Source organism: Xyrauchen texanus, chromosome 1 (genome assembly GCF_025860055.1).
Source record: "Xyrauchen texanus isolate HMW12.3.18 chromosome 1, RBS_HiC_50CHRs, whole genome shotgun sequence".
Classification (NCBI taxonomy): Eukaryota; Metazoa; Chordata; class Actinopteri; order Cypriniformes; family Catostomidae; genus Xyrauchen; species Xyrauchen texanus.
This window is the reverse complement of record NC_068276.1, coordinates 22286742-22303519: the sequence shown is the minus strand read 5'-3', so window position 1 is coordinate 22303519 and position 16778 is coordinate 22286742. Positions and strand designations below refer to the sequence as shown.

The 16778-nt window shown below is 37.3% G+C and overlaps 4 protein-coding genes across 4 annotated transcripts; 3 read left to right on the top strand and 1 right to left on the bottom strand.

The window, feature by feature from the left end:
• The first annotated feature begins 392 nt into the window (after positions 1-392).
• badb (BCL2 associated agonist of cell death b) lies at positions 393-4920 on the top strand. Its single transcript, XM_052137626.1, has 4 exons — positions 393-453; positions 1331-1483; positions 2543-2745; positions 2931-4920. Exons 2-4 carry the CDS (start codon positions 1345-1347, stop codon positions 3042-3044), a joined length of 456 nt encoding a protein of 151 aa, XP_051993586.1. The 5' UTR covers positions 393-453; positions 1331-1344; the 3' UTR covers positions 3045-4920.
• Positions 4921-5107: 187 nt separating this feature from the next.
• On the bottom strand, positions 5108-7127 carry zgc:101765 (uncharacterized protein LOC450036 homolog). The gene is made up of 2 exons (XM_052137619.1): positions 6892-7127; positions 5108-6769 (listed from the first exon to the last, which is right to left on the bottom strand). The coding sequence occupies exon 2, from the start codon at positions 6743-6745 to the stop codon at positions 5879-5881; it is 867 nt and encodes a 288-aa protein (XP_051993579.1). The 5' UTR covers positions 6746-6769; positions 6892-7127; the 3' UTR covers positions 5108-5878.
• Positions 7128-8952: 1825 nt separating this feature from the next.
• Positions 8953-12687, top strand: LOC127649312 (uncharacterized). The gene is made up of 7 exons (XM_052134400.1): positions 8953-9059; positions 9474-9502; positions 10248-10414; positions 11490-11541; positions 11874-11925; positions 12164-12233; positions 12609-12687. Exons 1-7 carry the CDS (start codon positions 9023-9025, stop codon positions 12655-12657), a joined length of 456 nt encoding a protein of 151 aa, XP_051990360.1. The 5' UTR covers positions 8953-9022; the 3' UTR covers positions 12658-12687.
• Positions 12688-14227: 1540 nt separating this feature from the next.
• On the top strand, positions 14228-16527 carry gpha2 (glycoprotein hormone subunit alpha 2). The gene is made up of 4 exons (XM_052137773.1): positions 14228-14299; positions 15446-15584; positions 15680-15864; positions 16151-16527. Exons 2-4 carry the CDS (start codon positions 15467-15469, stop codon positions 16253-16255), a joined length of 408 nt encoding a protein of 135 aa, XP_051993733.1. The 5' UTR covers positions 14228-14299; positions 15446-15466; the 3' UTR covers positions 16256-16527.
• The last annotated feature ends 251 nt before the right edge of the window (positions 16528-16778 follow it).

Here is a 16778-nt window from a genome sequence, read left to right as displayed (position 1 = left end):
AGCATGAAATCATAAAGACTGCTGATTTAAAGATTTACAGTGAAACAGGATTATATTTTGTTTTGTTTGATAGTTTTTCCTCATCCAATGATTGGATCACTTCAGAAGACATGGATTAAACCACTGGAGTCTTGTGGATTACCTTATGTGCTTTTTATAGCTTCAGAGTTTTGATCACCATTCACCTACAGAGATAAATATTCTTCTAAATATCTTTGTGTTCAGCAGAAGAAAGATAGTCATACATATCTGGAATAGCATGTGATGTAGTTGAGAAAATTATGAGAGGATTTTCATTTTTGGGTGAACTAACTAACTTTAAAGTGAAATGTTGTTGCGCTTCTACAACACACAGCACGCGCGAGTTTCAGGACAGCTGGAGGAGTCCAAACTCAAACACACACACACACACACCCGGAAGAGTCTTGTGCCGACACACTCCAAGAAGCGGTGGTGAGATATTTGATATTCAGCAGATACACAACTAAATAATATAAGAAGCGAGTAACTATTGTAAGTTAACCTAAAAACCAACGACATTTTAAATTGATCAGCAACTGCCCAGTACTTCTGGACAGATACTGGGTTTAACTCGCATCCAGGTTCTGGCATGGAGCCTGAAAGTTGTAAACAAATGCTTCCCGTTGATCCGTTTTAATGTGTGAGATTATAACTGCGTCTGTTTAAAAAATTTAAGGTTAATTAATATAAAATAAACTCGATTAAACCTTTATAACTGTGTTTGAGGACCATTTGGTACGCTTGTGCCGAACAACAACAGAATAACAATCGGGATATAAGTCCAGAATTGTGACGCTCAAATTTTGCGCCATTTACAGAGCTGGTAAAAAAAGCTTTTTAAGTTGTTTTTTTTATGAGATTCTCCGTCAGCCGTAAAGTGAAGCAGGTTAGTTCTCCGAAAACACCTCTGAGAAATGTAGCTGTGCCAGTTTACTTCACAGACGTTCATAGTGGAGATAACATTGAAAGTCTGACTGATGGGAGGTTAAACCATCCATGGCATTGTTTTCTTGTTGGTGAGATGTTGCGTTAAAAATAGTTACTTCCTTGTTATTCGTGTTGTAATGGCTGCCTCATTTTCGCCAGTGGGGGTGTGAGTTGATCCTTGAGGTGGTCTTTGATGTAGTTAGGATAAGCTTTTCCATGAGGTGGATATCACCGATAGTGTCAGCTAACTTGTATATCATACAGCCATGATTAGTACAATTTGTACAGTGATTCAAATTCTGCTTCTTAACAAACAAACCTACAAATGCACTTATTTGACAGGTAAAAAAAATGTGTTTAATTAATTGACTTTTTCATTCAGATTTTAGTTTAATTATGGCACAAATGTTCACACTTTCTGACAATGAGTCGGACACATCGGAAGGCAGAGAGGACTCTGGTCACCGTCAGACAGAAGCCAAGAGTGGATCACCGCTGAGAAGGCAGCACCTCACTGCACAGGATAAACTGAAAGGTAAGTCAGTCGCAAGGGCCTTTGGGATATTTCCTAGAAACTACATCTTCTGCAGTGCCATGTATCCAGGATACAACAGAGAACACAATTAAATTTGCATCAGCATTTCTTTAAAGAATAAACAAGCTTGTAGACATTTTGTAATTATGTAGACAGAATTTCAATTTGTCGTTTGTGTAACTGCATGTTTTTTTAAGCTTAAAGGAATATTTCACCCAAAAAATTAAATTATCTCATTATTTACTCGCCCTCATGCCATCTCAGGTGTATGACTTTCATTCGTCTGCTGAACACAAATTTTAAAGAATATTTCAGCTCTGTGTGTCCATTCAATGCAAGTAATCAGGATCCAAAACTTTGAAGCTAAAAAAAAGCACATAAAGGAAGCATAGAAGTAGTCCATACAACTCCAGTGATTAAATCAGTATCTTCAGAAGCGATATATGTGTGGATGAGAAACAATATATAGATCAATATTTAAGTCCTCTTTTACTGTAAACTCTCCTCCCTGCCCAGTATGTTGCGATGTGCACAAATAATGTTAATCGCTAAAGAGAAATTCTCAGAAGAGAAGATTGCTGGTGAAAGAATATAAATATCAATCTGTTTCTCACCCACACCCATCATATCACTTCTGGATACATGGATTGAACCACTGGAGTATTATGGACTACTTCTATGCTTCCTTAATGTGCTTTTGAGCTTCAAAGTTTTGGACCCTGTTGACTTGCATTGAATGGACTCACAGAGCTGAAATATTCTTCTAAAAATTAGTGTTCAGCAGATGAAAGAAAGACATACACGTCTGGGATGGCATGAGGGTGATTAAATGAAAGAATTGTTATTATTGGGTGTACTATTCCTTTAAGCAAATATGAAGAGTAAAATTATCTACTGAAAAGCCAATTTATACACAAACTCATCCGAGTTTAGCTTTGGTTTAGTTTTTATACCTTGGACCCAATAATGAACAAAAATATTGTTAGTAAAGGAAATGTCTAAGTTTTGTCTTGATGTTAGGTCAAGGTAAGGGTCATTCAATATCAGGTGTCTTTGTAGGAGAGCAATTTGGGAGGCAGAGGAATCTCTCGATGAATGAGGAGGACCTGCTGGTGGCCGGGGCAGGAGAGGAAGACTCGGTTGGAGGCGATCCTTTCAGACCTCGATCCCGCTCCGCTCCACCAGTTCTGTGGGCAGCTAAGAAATATGGCCAGCAACTGAGAAGAATGAGCGATGAATTTGACATCCTCCTTGATAAAGGGGTAAGAAAATAATTAGTGGCTATAATTAGAGAAGGGAAGGGTTTAGACTATTTAAGAAATGGGACTACCAGTCCCAATAAAAATAGCGGAGAAATGCAAATATTGCAAAACTATTTAAGCTACTTATTTAACAACACATACAGAATGAAAATGTTGTTCTGATCTCTTAAACCTCTGCCTTACAGATGAAGAGAGCAAAGAGTGCAGGAACAGCACGTCAAATGCGACAGTCACCCAGCTGGTTGGCCCTCCTCTGGAGCCATAAAGAGTCTGATGCTGAGTCACGTCCCGCAGAGTGATTGATTGAATGAGAATGAATGATGGAAGAGAGAAAAAAAGGAGGACTACTGTACATAATAGTTGGAGGTAAAAGAAAAGTATGCACTGCATTGAAGAGAAGGAATAATTCCACTGACTGGTTTAAACCCTTTCATGAGCTGCACTGGGACTCTTGACTAAAGAAACCCATATTCTGATTCTCACTGGCATGTGCTATAATGCAGAGAATACACAAAGTGGAGATTCACTTCTGATCTTTCTTTAACTCTGAAAACACTATACAGTAAATTTAGAGAAAGTGAGAACCTGATATCAGCATGCTGAAAGCACAAAGTCTTTCAAACTCTGCAATAGAACAGTTCTCAAATTCAACAACAAAACAGATAAAATGAATCCTGGACAGTCCACTTTTTCATTTTGAGGAGACTAAATAAATTAAGATGATGGAATATTTTTTTTAACAAAAGCACATCAGAGAAGTCTGAGGAGTTTTATTGTTCACTCCTAAATGATTTTTTAACAATAGTTTTAGACAATCTTCTGTACAAGAATATTAAATGTCACTTGGTAGCATTTCTATCCACAATGGCTCATACAGAGTTCATACTGTCAAGGGACTTTGACCACTTTGGTGGGCCCTTAATCTTGGAATCATAAAAATCTTTAGGAATGGTCTACAAGCATAAAGGCTTCAACACTGAAAAGCCAAGAAACAAGAATGGGTCTATATACCCAAGAGAGCAAGAACAGGGAACACCATTATTACTGGTATTACTTGAAAATGTAAATGTAATTTTTTATAACTTTGTTTTTTAATACAATAAACATTTTGCTGTTTTATTTTGTTAATGTTTGTAACCAATATATTCTAATAAAAGCCTAATTCACCTCATCATTTGAACTTAAGTTGTGCTTGTTTCTCACTAAATTGGAATGGATGAATGTTACACCTGTTGCGTAAAATGTTGCGCTTTTCTGACACTACACTCAAAGTACTTTACATTGATGACAGGGGACTCTCCTCAACCTCCACCAGTGTGCAGCATCCACCTGGATGATGCGACGGCAGCCACAGTGCTCCAGTGTGCACACTACACTCCAGCTGAGAGAAACAGCCAATTAATGAATGGGGATTATTAAGAGGCCATGATTGAGAAGGGCCGATGGGGAGAATTTGGCCCAGACACAAAAAAGTTTATAAGCAAATATTACTCTCCCAATGTATTTAGTGTTTGGTAATGTACCGGTACATCAAAAGCACTTAGTTCTGTTGATTTGTTCTATCTGTGGTGCAGAGACTGCACCTGGACATAATCTCTGTAATCATTGCAACTTGTTTATTTCTGAATTGTTTTCAACATAAGACTGGGTAAAATATGTTTGCATTGCATCAGAACTTCTAACTCGCAGTCAAAGGGATAGTTCACCCAAAATTGTAAATTCTCTCATTTCTTAACCCTCATGCCATCCCTGATGTGTATGACTTACTTCTGCAGAACACAAACAACAATTTGTAGAAGAATATATTAGTTTGTAGGGCCATACAAAGCAGTGAATGCTAACCAGAACTTTGAAGATCCAAAAAGCACGAAAAGGAAGCATATAAGTAATCCATAAGACTCCAGTGGTTAAATCAATGTTTTCTTAAGCTATCAAAAGAGATTTTTCAGGTGAGAATATACCAAAGTTTAACTCCTTTTTCTCTATAAATCTTCACATCAGCGGTCTCCTTGATGGTCTTGATTTGAAGCTCGATAACTCTTCCTAGCACCATCTAGCACTCTCTGTATGTGTCAAGCACTGGGAAATGTAATAGAGCTTGAAATCATGATTTGAGACAGCGAAACCCATTGGATCGCTTAAGACATGGATTAAACTAAAGTTGAATGGATTACTTTTATGCTACTTTTATGCTGCCTTTATGTGCTTTTAGCAGCTTCAAAATTTTGGCATCCATTCACTTGCATTGTATGGACCTACACAGCTGAGATATTTTTCTAAAATCTTTGTATTCCACAGAAGAAAGTCATACACATCAGGGATGGCATGAGGGTGAGTAAATGATGAGGTCATTTTCATTTTTGGGTGAACTATTCCTTTAACTATTGAATTGTCAAGCAAGTTTGTGTCAGCCAGCTAATCTCCAAAAAAAGAGGCATATTTGTATGCAGTGGGACTGGGACTTATAATTGTGCCTTGGCACTTGTCACAATAACATCTGAACCTTGGAATTTTGATCAGTTAAGCAATAATTTGAGTTCTTGTCAATGAAAGGAATAGTTCACCCAAAAAAAAGTCTTATAAATTTACTCACTCTTATGCCATCGCAGATGTGGATGACTTTCTTTCATCTGCTGAACTTCTCAGCTCTTTTGGTCCATACAATGTAAATGAGTGGGTGCCAAAAATCACAAATCAGCATAAAAGTACCCCATATGACTCCAGTGGTAAAATTCATGTCTTCAGAAGAATAGGTGTGGGTGAGAAACAAATTAATATTTAAATCATTGTACTACAAATTATCTTACCTGCTCAGTCAATCTCCACTTCAACTTTCACATTCTTCTTCTGTTTTTGGTGATTCACATTCTTCATACATATCGCCATCTACTGGGCAGGAAGAAGAATTTCTATATTTTTTTTATCTGTTTCTCACTCACACCTTTAATATCCCTTCTGAAAATATGATTACTATTCTGATGGCTTTATGTGCTTTTTGGGGCATAACATGTTGGCACTTACATTGTATGGACCTACAGAGCCTACATAATGTGTTCTGCAGAAAAACAAAGTCATGCACATCTGGGATGGCATGAGAATTTTCATTTTGGGGGAACTATCCCTTTAGTTGTCTTTACAACACTTGTGTGGGATCCCAGCAAAACTTCTCCCCACAATCAAGAGCAGAGAGCCTTTCCATGTCTTTCTCGCCAAGCTCGAAGTCAAACAGACACCTGTTCTCCTCCACGCGTTTTGGCTGACTTGATTTTGGCAGTACTGGAATATTCTGTTGTACAGCCCACCTCAGCAACACCTGGGCTGATGTCCTGCCACACTCTCTAGCTACGTCCTGGACCACAGGGTCTGACAAAAGAACTCCTGTTCCAAGAGAGGAATATGCCTGAAAACACACACCCCTCTCCTCACACAGTCCTCTCAGCTCCTTTTGGGCCAGCTTTGGGTGGAACTCCACCTGAAGAACAGCCGGGGAGACTTTACAAATCTTCAGAAGCTCCCGCATATGATCTATAGTGTAATTAGATACCCCAATTGCTCGAAACTTTCCTTCAGAGTAGAATTCCTCCAAAACTGCCCAGCTTTGAGCACGGTTTCCAGGGTTTTGTGTATCCCCCACTGGCAGCCCTTGAGTACCTGGCCAATGAATAAGGTATAGGTCAATGTAGCCTAGTCCCAACTGATCCAGACTCCTTAGGCAGCCATGCTTTGCTTTGGAGCCCTGATCCTTGGGACCCAGTTTACTGCATATGAAAACATCCTCTCGTGAGAGTCCATGCTTAGGCAGCAGGCAACGGAGGGCATGACCTATGTGTGCTTCATTACGATACACTGCAGCTGTGTCAAAAGCACGGTAACCTGCTGTCAAAGCAGCATCCACAGCATTGTAGGTGTCCTCTTGTCCCTGTAAACGGAATGTGCCCAGACCCAACAGAGGCATCCAAGTGCCATTGTTGAGATGCACAGATGGCTGACTGTCTGCCATCAGGAGTAAACCTAAAGTTGGAAACTACAATGCAAAGAGATAAAGAAAAGCACAACAGCCAATAAACAATTGATCACAGCAGATTAAGAATGCACTCAGCAGATAAAACTGGCAATAAAGCCTGAAATGCAGAGAGACAAACTCACCCTACACGTTCTTACAATGGAGACAGACTGTTTCCAATGACGTCAATAAAATTACTTGGTCAAAGTTCACGTGCTGTGTTACATGTTAAATGTTACTAATGACGTATTCCACATAAACAATAATGCCATAGACATTTACCCACGTTTTACATGTAACATACAGGAGATCAAACTTGGAAGATGGTCTGTAACAACCTTATCAAATAAGGTTTCACAATTGTCCAGCTTCAACTCAACCAAACTTGATCATGTGACAATAAAATGGCGGAACATATTTGTATATATGGACGGAACTTGGTTTTGCCCCTCACCGGATGTTGCATTTGGCCAATCAGAGTTTGTTGTCGTGACCTGGAGGCGGGAACGCCGATAGTGCTTCGCGCTTTAATTTAACCACTTACCCGCCGGATTTAAAATTCAACGGTCGAAAATAGTTTGCGCTAACACTCGAGGATTTACGGTAGCCGTTACTTATGCCTTTAGGTGTTTATTAATAATGTCATTTAGTGAACTGAAACGTTTTTAAATTTGAGTAATTTGAATTTTTCCTTAAATTGAGCAGGGGAAAAAAGATTGCAAAAGCTCTCACAGATTGTAAAACATTATTTTGTATGTGTTGCTTTATGGATTTTCTTTTTGTTGTTGTTGTTCATCCTCAGTAGACGTAGCTAAAAACTAGAAGTAGCTATGTCAATCCATCCCTTTTCCTTTCCGGTATCTGAGACCAGATTTTTTCAAGCTGGACAAGAAGTTTACAAGTTCAAGATAAGAAGAGGAGACAGGAGCAGGCAAGACAATGAAGGCTTAAACTGTTTGCACAGTATATATAATTTCAGACTATACATTTTGGTATATAAAAGAGAAACACAAAATGTTCAAAATGTCTGTTTTGGTCTTTAACAGCACTGGTGAAAAAGACATGCTGGATGGGGCACTAATCAGTGAGGAGCTGGAGGTGACATTTTGGATCAAGATTATCAATTTTGATTTGATTTTGTCTACATATAATGCATATTTGGTTCGATTTTGTTTTGCAGAGTGCTGTGCGTGCAGTGCTTGCTAATTTGGATGGTCTTTACCCCTTCACCACCCAGCATTTCAACATTTTTCCCTGTATGCTTTTCAGAATATAACTAAAAGGGATTGTTCACCCAAAAATGAAAATTGTCTCAGAATTTTCTCATGCCATCCCAGATGTGTATGACTTTATTCTGCAGAACACAAACAAAGATTTTTAGAAGAATATCTCAGCTCTGTACATCAATACAATGCAAGTGAATGATGATCAGACCTTTGAAAGTCCATAAAGGACATAAAGGAAACATAAAAGTAATCCATATGACTCCAGTGGTTTAATCCATATCTTCAGAAGTGATATGATAAGTGTGGATGAGAAACAGATAAATATTTAAGTCCTCTTTTACTATAAATCTCCAGCTTTGACCAGCCCCAACGAGAAGGTGATAATATGTACGAAGAATGTGAATCTCCATAAACAAAAGTAGAATGTGGCAGTGAAAGTGGAGATTTAGTGTATTTAAAAAAAGGACATAACCATTGATCTGTTTCTCACCCACACCTATCACATGGCTTCTGAAGACATGGATTAAACCACTGGAGTCTTATGGATTGCATTTATGCTGCTTTTATTTGCTTTTTAGAGCTTCAAAGTTCTGATTATCATTCACGGCGTTGTTTGGACCTATATTTGAAATATTCTTCAAAAGATATTTGTTTGTGTTCTGCAGAAGAAAGAACGTTATTCACATCTGGGATGACATGAAGGTGAATAAACGATGACAATTTTCATTTTTAGGTGAACTTTCCCTTTAACTGTGTTAAAAGAGTACAGCCAAGCCTTAACTTTTTCTTTTTTTCAATAATTAGGAGAATTAATTTTGGGAGCAACAAAAAATCACTCAGAAATCAAACAAGTAAATTACCTAAAATAATGCATTCACAAGGTCCAGAGTCAGTTAAACTAAAAGGGATTTCTTAGTATAATGAACCATTACTGTCCTTAATAAACACACCACACTTCCAGATAAGAGTAAATGGGAACGAGTGTCCAATCTGAGGTTCATGAAGGGTGGTGTGAAACTGTCTGCTTATCCCTTCCTCATCACACTGTATGTGGAGTCTCGTGAACCGGCTCTGTCAACACACAGGTGGGAGCCCTTTCAGTCTCAGCATCTCATCAAACACTCATCTGTCTGATCCCTTTACTATGACATCTCTTTTAATCAGAATCAGTGTTCTGGTTTATTCACCAGGTAAATTACACTTACAAGCAATTTGATATGGTGGGTTGTTGTGGGTCAGTTATTCGTGATATATCACTTCCAATATTCAATATTTACAGATTTCAGTAAACAGTATAGCGTCTACATTACATGTAAAAGAGTGTGTAATGATGTGCCAGGTGAATGTTAAATAAATAATAATAAATGGACATAACAAATACAATAGATGGCATCTAGGGGTAATCATTTATGAATAATGACTTTAGAAGTCCAGTGCATTATGCAATATACTGTACTATACACAGTAAATTATATCTCATGTCTGCTCTTGTTGAACAGGGACAAATACCAATATCTGGATCCCACCGGTGAGTGTCTCATCACATTTTATTTTTTCATGTCATACTGTAAAAACAACTCATTGAAAGCACTTTTTAACTTCCAGTTACCTACAGTCAATTTTGGGTGTAATCGGGTTACAAAGTAATCCGTTACTGTTATCCAAGTGCAAAAGTAGTGTAACTCGATGCATTTTAAATTATTGTAATCAGATTACAGTTACTAACTTTCAATGAAGTTAATTACTTTAAAGTACATAACTTGGGTGACAAAATAATTCTAAAATAATAGTATGTAGAAATAATTTAAACATGAATGATGTTCATATGTATGTCTATGTTTCTGTGACAGCTGAAGGGACAACAATGAACAAGGAGAAAATCTAATTATTATTTTGACATTTTGAAATGGTTGAGCAGAAAAACATAAACTATTCTGTGAAAATTGTTTTAATAAGTAACTTAAAAGCAAATTATGTGCTTACTTGTACCATGAAGTAATCCATAAATAACCTGATTACAATTTTAGAAGTAATTAGTCATTTGTAGTTGATTACAATTTTGAGTAATTTACCCACTTAACACTGTCTGCAGGAATTGGTATTGCTGAATTGAATTTCCATTTTAATGGAAATGTATTTGTTTTGAATACAAAAAAAAAGTTGTTCATCATATTAAGTTGTGTTTGTTAGTCCCTTATCTCTTGCCGTGGTTGTTGTTGACTTAGATAACTGTCATAAATGTACATAGTCTCAGTCACTTTGATCCTTCCAAGCGTCTGACAGGAAAACAAAGTAAATGTGAATTCCCTAAGGAGTATATAGCCCGCAGCCCACTCTGTGACCAATTGAGGAAAGTCCAAACCACTGCAATGGAGTGTCCAGAAGAGGGCGCTATGAGTCAAGACAACCAGAATAACACAGAGAATTCTCAGTGTTTCCAGTAAGTGCTTTGCTATGCTCCTCCAGCTTTCTGATATGCTCTGAAGTCATAAATCATTGTCAAATCCTGTCTTTCACCTGCGCAAATCTATCAATCTCTCATAGTGCTTTTAGTTATTTTATTACTACACATGTAATCTCATACCAGTACATCATCTATCTCCCTTTTTTATCTTGCGCACAGTAACTGCATCTGAAAGCAAAGGCAGCTGAATTGCTTTCTTGTTGCCTATTCGGTTAATGGATTAACCAATAGCATTTTTGTATGAATGGACCTTTATGGAAACTAGTTTTAGAACATCTTGAAAGGCACCTTTTACATTCATCCAACCTCTGTCTGTATACAGCTTCTGAAAGCAGCATTTTCCAGTTTTCAGATGCAGCAGTGTCACTACAGGAAATATACTTTATGTTTTAGTCCCAAAATAACTTTAACAGATGCTTTTACAGCAGATAAAAGATGCTGAACATCAAATTATGGGATGGTGGTTAAAACACTATGGAACAAACCCAAAAGATAAATGTGGGATTTTCCACTTTATTTTCAGTGATTCAAGTGATGAGGTCTTCAGTAAGATGCAGTAGTTATGAAAGAGAGGATCAGAGAGGAGCCTGAGAATGGGGCGCCATCTCAATGAAGCTGTCACTCAGCCAGCAAGCGGAACATAATAATTTAGCTGTTAAAATAACATCCCCTGCCATCTAGTTCCTCCACTTAGGCAGAGATGCACAAATCAATAAAACAGCGGAGAACAGAATTTGACATGTACTTTTAATTCCATCATGTCCTGGTTTTGTTTGTGGTGGGCGATGAGAAAATTATGGATGTTGAATCATTCTGGCGGGGACTCAAGTAATTCAGTGGAGTTTACACAACTCACCTACTGCAGTGTCAAAAATAGATAGCTTCTTTGTGTGTGCAAGCCCTGAAGATTATTAGCTTGCAGACTTGCCTAAAACCGGTCTTTTGTTTTTATGTTAAATGTGCTGGAAATGGGAACAGGAAATAAATGTGTCCAATAAAATAGAACAAATAGATATTTCTCTCTCTCCTTCTCTGCCCATCTCTCTTTCAGGGAGTCCCCTTGCTTGTCTGATGGAGCAGAAGTGATGGTTTGTGGCAGTGAGGTTAGTGTATGAATGTGTGTGATAGACAGTTATTCTCTCAGTCACTCATACACACTGTCTCAGTTGTAATCATCTTTAATTGCCCCTGCTGGGTGCACAATCTGACACATTAGCCCATTCAGGTGGCATAACTGCTCCATTATGTTAATTATAGATGCTGATAGAAATATAAGACCTGTTTCAGGTACATTTGATTTGCGTTAGATTGAGAACTGAACACATCCATCATCATTTTTATTTTCTGCTTGCACTCTCTCTCTCTCTCTCTCTCTCTCTCTCTCTCTCTCTCTCTCTCTCTCTCTCTCTCTCTCTCTTATTCTTTGTCTTTGCAGATTCATGCTGATTCAGAGATGACTTCTCTGCCAACACAAGATGTGTATGATGGTAAATTGCATAGTCAACATATCTCTATTCTTTATTTGTTTTCATTGACGAAATACACACGTAAACATATAGTCTACAAAGTACCAAGCCAAATCCCATTTTTACAATCCAGACTTTGAATCTGTTATTAATATCATAAATATCAAAATTGCCTATTCAGGGTTAACTAGCAAATATTCCATCACAAAAAATGTCAATAAATTTTATTATCTAATGGGCTTAAAATCTCCTTGTATAGCTGCCTCTGAAACTCCTGACCCAAATTCAACAAATGGACAGGACACAGGACTCATTACTAGACTGGCCAGGTGAGAAACTACTTTGACATAATGAAGTTAAGAGGACACCATTGCATGAATGCTATGAGTTGCCAAACATCCTCTGCTCGCAAGTGTTTCGCTGAATATTTTAAAATTTTTATGTTCAGCCTCTCACTTACTTTGATTCTTTATATCCATATATTATTTATATCCAGATTTCATAACTCAATCAAAAGAGTCCCAATGTGAATATGGTAGTCTGAGTTTTCCATAGCGTGTTTTTAGACTTATATGCTATAAAGGACTTGCATCTGCATTTCAACTGAAATGTTTGAATCCGTGTGAAGTTCTAAGGTTTAAAATTGATAAAAGAATAAATTTTTTAAACCAGCGCATTTGTCACATTCTTTTCTCTTTCCACAGCTCACTGTTTCCTTTCTCTCTGTTCTACCGAAAGAGTTCTGCAAATTAAAAATTTCAAGCCCTCATTTCTTAACTCTTGCAGAGCTCACACCTGTTGTGTTGGAGAAAAGTTTTGAATCACTGTTCAGTGAACTAACATAATTTGTGCATGTTTGTGAGATTGTTTAAAATATGGATCTTTTTTTATCTTAATTTACCTCATATGCATCTACTGTAAGTTTTAAATTCATACAAATATAGTTTTTACTGTTGCTTTTGGGTGGAAATTCCATTTGTTGCATGTCACTCTCAGTAAGCCTGAAATTGCGCTGTACTTCCTATTATGTGTGTGTGTACCTGAATGGGGTAGAAAGTGGGGTTTTGTTCATGTTTTAGTATATCTGTGTGCTTTAGTGTGTTCGTGTTGTTGCACCATTCACTAAATGGAGTGTGTGTGACAGACCACTCTCAGTAAGGTGAGGTCATCGGCCAAGGCTGCACACACCCAAACCCCTTGTCTCTGCATAGATGTCTCAAAATCCACACCTGTTTCTGACAACTGTCTTTGCAAATTATTACAGGATCAAAGTAGAATTAGCTGAAGCTCTCCTGTATCTGTCAGACTTCTAAATTTGGGTTCATGACTCGAGAAAAAGCCAAGATTTATCTCTCTTTTGTTTTTATTTTCAGAGTTTTCATATCATTGTAACCTGGAAACAGGAGATTCATGAAGTATGATATTAGTAATACATCCGCTTCCAATATATGAAGGTATAGCAGCTGCCAAAACAACAGGGGAAGACATGGCGTCAGTTCTCCCTCGATTATTAAACTGATTATATTCATATCTTGACCTTCAAACCTCCTTGTCAGTCAAGCTCTAAAAGTTTTCTGAGCTGTTGACACTCTAAAACTGTAAATTATGACCAATCCGTCAAATGAATAGGAAACTTTTTATTGATATAGGCTCTATGTATGTTAAACTCACATATGTTATTTATTGTATATTGAAGATCCTATGACAAACAAACGAGACTTGTATGAATGAATGTTCATGCTATTGTGTGGGGGATGTGGGAGGTAGGGAATTATGTCACCCATTCCATTTCCAATGACATAATAAATTGTGCGTGTTGGAAAGTGAACGGATTAATAGTAGTTTTGCCATATGTTAGTGCAGTCAGCACACAGGAATGCATTGTTAAGGAATTTTCGATTTAGCTTTTTAACAAAAAGACGGCATATAACAGTTTGTATGCATGACTGATCAATGTGTGCAATTTTTGATCCAATCAATGTACGCATGTAATAATTTTACATTAAGTATGGTTCCTAAAAATAACGTTCCAACAATTAAATGTCCCTGATTAATGAAATGTGTGAAAATTTCTCAACATTGCTCATAGTTATTGTTTATTATGCAGTATGCATAGTTGCTGAGGGGCAACAAAATACAGAGAGCGAGGATGAAAAATAGTGGAATAATCTTGATATCGAGGCAATGGGGAGGGTCCCCTTAAACACATGCACAGCTATGAGGACACATTGGTGGGTGTGACTATGCTGGAAGCTGAGAGCTCAGTTTTACCTGCACTACATATACTACTCTGAAAGAAAGAACCTCATCCAGTGAACATATTCACACACCTGCACACCTCTCTGAGGTCAAGATTCATCTGCACACACTGATAAAGTAGGATCCACACCTACAGGTAAACTTCAGTTCCCTTTGTCATACTTGTATCTGAGCAGTAAAAAACTAATTTGAAGTTTTCCATCTTTGGTGAGATTAATATTAATGCAAGACAAAATTTGTTTGATATCCAGTTCTCTGTTACCCGTTATCTATGTTCTGAATCTTATACATCAATTTATATATCTATCCAAAACCGGTAAATGGGAGTTTCACCCTCATCTTAACCAGCTGTTCCAATTTGATCTATACTTGGTTTCATATTGCCAGAATTTTGTAGACTTAATCAAGAACGCGTCAGAAAGCATTCATGGCATTTTTGTCATTTTTGTGTTGTGATGAAGTGTGAAAACATTACTTGGATAATTTTGCATTTTCTTTATGATTTCCATGCCTGTATCCAAACTTAGTGTAATCTGCTTATGTGCTATCAGGCTTAGAACAACCAGTTCATAAAATACATATTTTGGTTTTTGCTCATATTATATTGAATATTAGATCATGTCCATTATATGGACATTGTATTGGACATGACATTTAGAATGGTTCAAAGATGTTTCACAGTTAACTTCACACGTGCAGGATAAATGCCTATATCTTCACCATCTGAGACCAGAGACATGCATTCATATGTAGACAATGAGTTGCTCTGATCATTCAGTGTAAGCAAATACAAACCATGGCAAAAACATTTACAGCATGGAAACCTTTACTCAAGATGAAGGGGAGGTGGCAGATTAATTTGCAGATCATTTTGACAACTCTAAATAATGGTTTCCCAAGATAATAGTCAGGAAGTTCTGGTCAGTCCTCACAATTAGGGAAAGGATTCTGGTAAAGGGAAGAATGACTTAAATGTTTATGTAAATGGTATGAAATCATTTAGTAATGTCACAGCACACTTATTAGCCACTAGTTCCGGGTTTGATGTTAATGTGTTGCTCTGGGTAACAATTTCAGCCCCATTTGCTTTTATTAATATGCTATAAACACTGCGTAATAACATAAACTAGCATGATACTCCAGGTGTGTATAATATTTTCATAAATGAAACAATGGAAGTATAGGTAAATAAGAGAGAAACAGTCACTCAGGGGTAGGAGTTGGCATTTTACTTGTTTCTTCATGTGTTAAATTATGTTAAGTTTTGCTTAATTTGCTCCAGTCCTTTCAGGTTGACATCGTCATGTTCCGCAGTGTGACATCTGACCTGGTAGTACTTATGTTGCCTGTGGTTCTGTTGGTGTTGATAATGCCCCTTTGTTGGAGCTTTCAAGCCCTGAGTCCTGGCTGCCATCTCTACCGTGAGTGGGGACAAACTCCTTTTCATCTGCACACCAAGTAAAAGATACGCACAAACTCATACCGCATACTAATGAATCTTTCTGTCTATGCATAGCATTTAATGTGACCATACGGACAGACAAACGTGGAACATGTCGAGGAACCCAAATAGTATATGCTTGTGTGGGCTACTGTGAGTCCAGCGCTTTCCCCTCCCGCTACTCTGTATTGCTGGCATCCAACTTTACTCACAACATAACTTCTGCTTCCCGCTGCTGCACCATTAGCAAGGATACCAAGGTACATCTTGTTCTAACTACTATGACATTATATTAGAGCTTTGTTACATCACTTAGACTATTATGATATCACAAGAACCAATTATGAACCATTATGACTTGATTCTACTTGATGCTTATGAGGACATAATTTCCAACAGCCAAATCATGCAACAATACATATTCTATTCTATTCTATAAGGTCAACCAATACAGAATATTTGGATTCTGAGGAAAATCTGTATTAGATTTTTTAATCGTTGGTTAAACAGTTTTATCAGTTTATGTCTATACCTGTCTTTATTTAGGTCAAAGTACGTCTGCACTGTCTGCAAGGCCGTCACCATGATGATATTGAGATCTTGACTGCGCTTGCCTGTCAGTGCAACATGTGTCACAAATCCCGTTATTGACACTCTACATTAAATGACTCATGGTGTACTGTAGAGATAAGAGCAGCGTGCAATTATAAAAATATGTATAAATTAACAGAAATAATGCTCTGATTTTACCATTTTCAGTCCACTTGTAAAAATACTGTAAACTCAACAACTTAAATACACATAGACGACACAAAGTCTTCATCTTTTAAGAAGATTAATTTTGAAACAATGAGTGTAATAGTGAGGGAGGCAGGAGTGAGTGTATGAAAGTGGAGTCAAAGCACAATGACCAAAAGACAACACACTGCAAAACAACAGTAGTAAAAAAAGCAACCCTGAACTAAAATACTCAAAACTTCATATAAGTATTCAGTTTTTCTAATGTCTGTGCCACCTACTGACATAAAGAATGTACATACTTAAATGTTTATCGATTCAAATGTAATGTTTTGCACAAAAGTTGAGCTTTTTGACAACATTGTGTGTTTAATCTTTTGATGAAATAAAGAAGTACATGACTAAATGTTTCATTGTTCATTTTTATTTATGAAAA